The following is a 3,504-nucleotide window of genomic DNA, read 5'->3' as shown; positions in this document are numbered from 1 at the left end:
AGGCTGGCCAGGCACCCAAGCGGGACCCCCACACTAAAGGGGATGTGGGCAGCCTGAAAACAGCCATCAGCCCCTCATCCAGGCTGGCCAGGCACCCAAGCGGGACCCCCACCCTGATCCGGGACATCCTTCAGGGCAAACCAGCCGGCCCGCACCCGTGGACCAGGCCTCTATCCTATATAGTAAAAGGGTAATATGCAAACTGATCCTAACAGCAGAATGACTGGGAATGACTGGTCACTATGACACACACTGACCACCAGGGGGCAGACGCTCAATGCAAGAGCTGCCCTCTGGTGGTCAGGGCGCTCTCACCTGGGAGGAGCTCTGCTCAGCCACAAGCCAGGCTGATGCTGCCAGTACAGCGGTGGTGGTGGGAGCCTCTCCTGCCTCCTCAGCAGCGTTAAGGATGTCCGACTGCAGTTTAGGCCTGTCCCCGCTGGCAAGTGGACATCTCCCAAGGGCTGCCGGGCTGCCAGAGGGATGTCTGATTGCCATCTTAGGCCCAATTCCCCGGGGAGCGGGCCTAAGCCAGCAGATGGTCATCCCCTGAGGGGTCCCAGACTGTGAGGGGGCACAGGCCAGGCTGAGGGACCTCCCTTCCTCCCAAGTGCACAAATTTTTGTGCACAGGGCCTCTAGTCTATATATATATAAAAGCCTAAGCAACCATTTGACTGGTAGCTATGACATGCACTGACCACCAGGGGGAAGATGCTCAATGTACAGGCATGGAAACATGGAACAGACTGATGAATCTTAGAGGGAAGGGGGAAGGGGGAAGGGCAGGAAGAGATTAACCAAAGATCTTATATGCATAGTAGGGGCCCAGTGCACAGATTCCTGCACTGGTGGGGTCCCTCAGCTTGGCCTGCAGTAAGAGGCAGCAGGAGAATGGAGGTGGAAGAGAGCTACAGTGGGGTGGCCAAGCACAGGGTCCAGGACCCTGCCCCTATCCCCAGCAAGGCCCCCAGCAGTGCCAGCCACTACGAGCTGCTGTGAGAGAAGTATTGGTCTGACTAGGCCACTAGCCTATCCACTCCAGATAGCCTAATAGGGTCACAGGATAGGCCCATGGTTTCCGTCTAGCCAACCCTGTTTTGTGCCTTGCCAAGTCTACAGAAACTGGCAGGTCTTTGCACGAGAAGGGAATGTGCCCAATATTATCATTGCTGGCCCCCCAGAAACTGGCAAAACTACAAGCATCCTGTGTTTGGCACGAGCCCTTCTGGGCCCAGCTCTCAAGGATGCTGTTTTGGAACTCAATGCCTCAAATGACAGGGGCATTGATGTTGTGAGAAACAAATCAAAATGTTTGCCCAACAGAAAGTCACCCTTCCCAAAGGACAACATAAGATCATCATCCTAGATGAAGCAGACAGCATGACTGATGGAGCCCAGCAAGCCTTGAGGAAAACCATGGAAATCTACTCCAAAACAACTTGCTTTGCTCTTGCTTATAATGCTTCAGATAAAATCATAGAGCCCATTCAGTCCAGGTGTGCTGTCCTCTGCTACACAAAGCTGACCGATGGCCAGGCCCTTATCAGGCTAATGAACGTGATTGAGAAGGAGAATGTGCAGTACACTGGTCTTGAAGCCATTATCTTCACTGCCCAGGGAGACATGCGGCAGGTGTTGAGCAACTTGCAGTCTACTTTCTCAGGATTTGGCTTCATTAACAGTGAGAATGTGTTCAAGGTGAAGGAGATGATCCAGCACTGTGTGAATGCCAATACTGACGAAGCCTACAAGATTCTCTCTCACCTGTGGCATCTTGGCTTTTCACCAGAAGACATCATTGGCAACATTTTTCTAGTGTGTAAAACCTTCCAAATGGCAGAATACTTGAAACTGGAGTTTATTAAGGAATTTAGATACACTCATATGAAGATAGCCGAAGGTGTGAACTCTCTTCTACAGATGGAAGGGCTCCTGGCCAGGCTGTGTCAGAAGACAATGGCCCCGGTGGCCAGTTGGAGCAGAGAACTCATTGATTGGGTAACAAGAGTCCCTGAGAGACAGGACTCACAGCCTTCTGCTTTGGAAGAAAATGCTGCCCAGACTGGCAGCGGGACTCGCCTTTTAGTAACATGCCGTGGCCTTCCCAGTGCTTCTACACACATCTCGAGAAGAATCAGCTGAGATAAGGAGAGGGGCAAATCCCAGCTGTACCCCTGGGCTTCTGTGGGGACCTGAAGGGACCAAGCACAGCTGCTTTGTGCCTTTAGTTTTGGACAGAGGGCATGAAAAGAGGAAGCAAACCTGCCACTACAAGGCTGAGAGGAGCATGGGGTAACTGAGGTGTGGTTCCTTCCGGATGCTTGTCGGCGTGGCTTCGCCACATGGCCATCAGGGGTCAACCAGGGACCCACCCACAGCCCCAGAGGCAATGTGGGCTGAGGAGAGAAAGGGACATGTGGGACACCCCAGGGACGATCCCTATCTGAGCAGAGGAAGGGCACTGGCAGGACCACGATTCCAGGGATTCTACTCATGGGGCAAACACAGAATTACTTCTCTGCTGGGGTTGTAAGATGCCTTGTGTGTCAACCTGTCATATTTCTGCATCTATAAGGTTACTTTAACTTATAGTAGAGCTCCAACATTCCCAAAAATCAGAGAGAGAGAAGAATCAGTGAAAAATGAACTTGGTTACCAAGGGAACAGTCTCCTGACTGGACTAAAGATAGTCACTGAGATGACCTTCACAGTGTTCTGGTCAACAAAGGCTGGTGACAGACAGTGAGCAGAAAAGCAGCATTTCATGCAGAACTTTGGACAAGTATATAGGTAGTTCCAGGTGCAAAGAAGCACATGGACACCGTCCTTGCCTTAACTTCAGAGCAGCTGCAGGAAGCCGAGATCTGGCACAGTGGGCACCCGAGCCGCTTTCTGTTGTCCTAGCTGTGGGTTTGAGAGAATCACAGATTCCCTCAGCGAATAAAGAGCACCAAAGTTAGACTAAGCAGCACAGCTTATAGAAGCAGTTCAGCAGGAAGAGATATTTAATGTATACCTAGACAGACATTTTTAAATCTTTTTATTTTGAAATAATTTCAGACTTATAGGAAAGTTGCAAACATAGTACAGAGAATATTTGTGTATCCCTTACCTTTCATCCAGATTTACTTTGCCCCATTTGTTTTATTATTTTCTGCTCCACTATTTGTTTGTTCCATCTGTTTGTTTGTCGTCCACCTGTCCATTCACTGCTATTTATCTATCTATCTATCTATCTATCTATCTATCTATCTATCCATACATATAAAATCTCATAGATAATTCCCCCCAATCCATCTTCCAGTGAGTATTTCATAAAATCAAGGACATTTTCATATAGCTGGGATACAATGATCAAAATCAGGAAGATAACATTGATACAGGACTATTAGCTAATCACCAAGTTTTACTTAAATTCCACCAGTTATCCCCGGCTATCCTTTACAACCAAAGGAAAAATAATTTGCCCTCAGTCCCAGGTTCTGCTACAGAATCACAAATT

General features: G+C 49.2%; 1 protein-coding gene across 1 annotated transcript; it reads left to right on the top strand.

The window, feature by feature from the left end:
* Positions 1-893: 893 nt before the first annotated feature.
* LOC308513859 (replication factor C subunit 2-like) lies at positions 894-2,144 on the top strand (the record flags this gene model as incomplete). Its single annotated transcript, XM_081083957.1, is given in 3 exon segments — positions 894-997; positions 1,065-1,303; positions 1,306-2,144. Coding segments are annotated over 3 exon segments (1,182 nt in total).
* Between the last annotated feature and the right edge of the window lie 1,360 nt (positions 2,145-3,504).

The sequence above is a fragment of the Myotis nattereri genome, assembly GCF_964212035.1.
Source record: "Myotis nattereri genome assembly, chromosome: 2".
Taxonomy (NCBI): domain Eukaryota; kingdom Metazoa; phylum Chordata; class Mammalia; order Chiroptera; family Vespertilionidae; genus Myotis; species Myotis nattereri.
The sequence above is the reverse complement of the archived record's forward strand: the minus strand, read 5'-3'. Positions and strand labels throughout refer to the sequence as shown.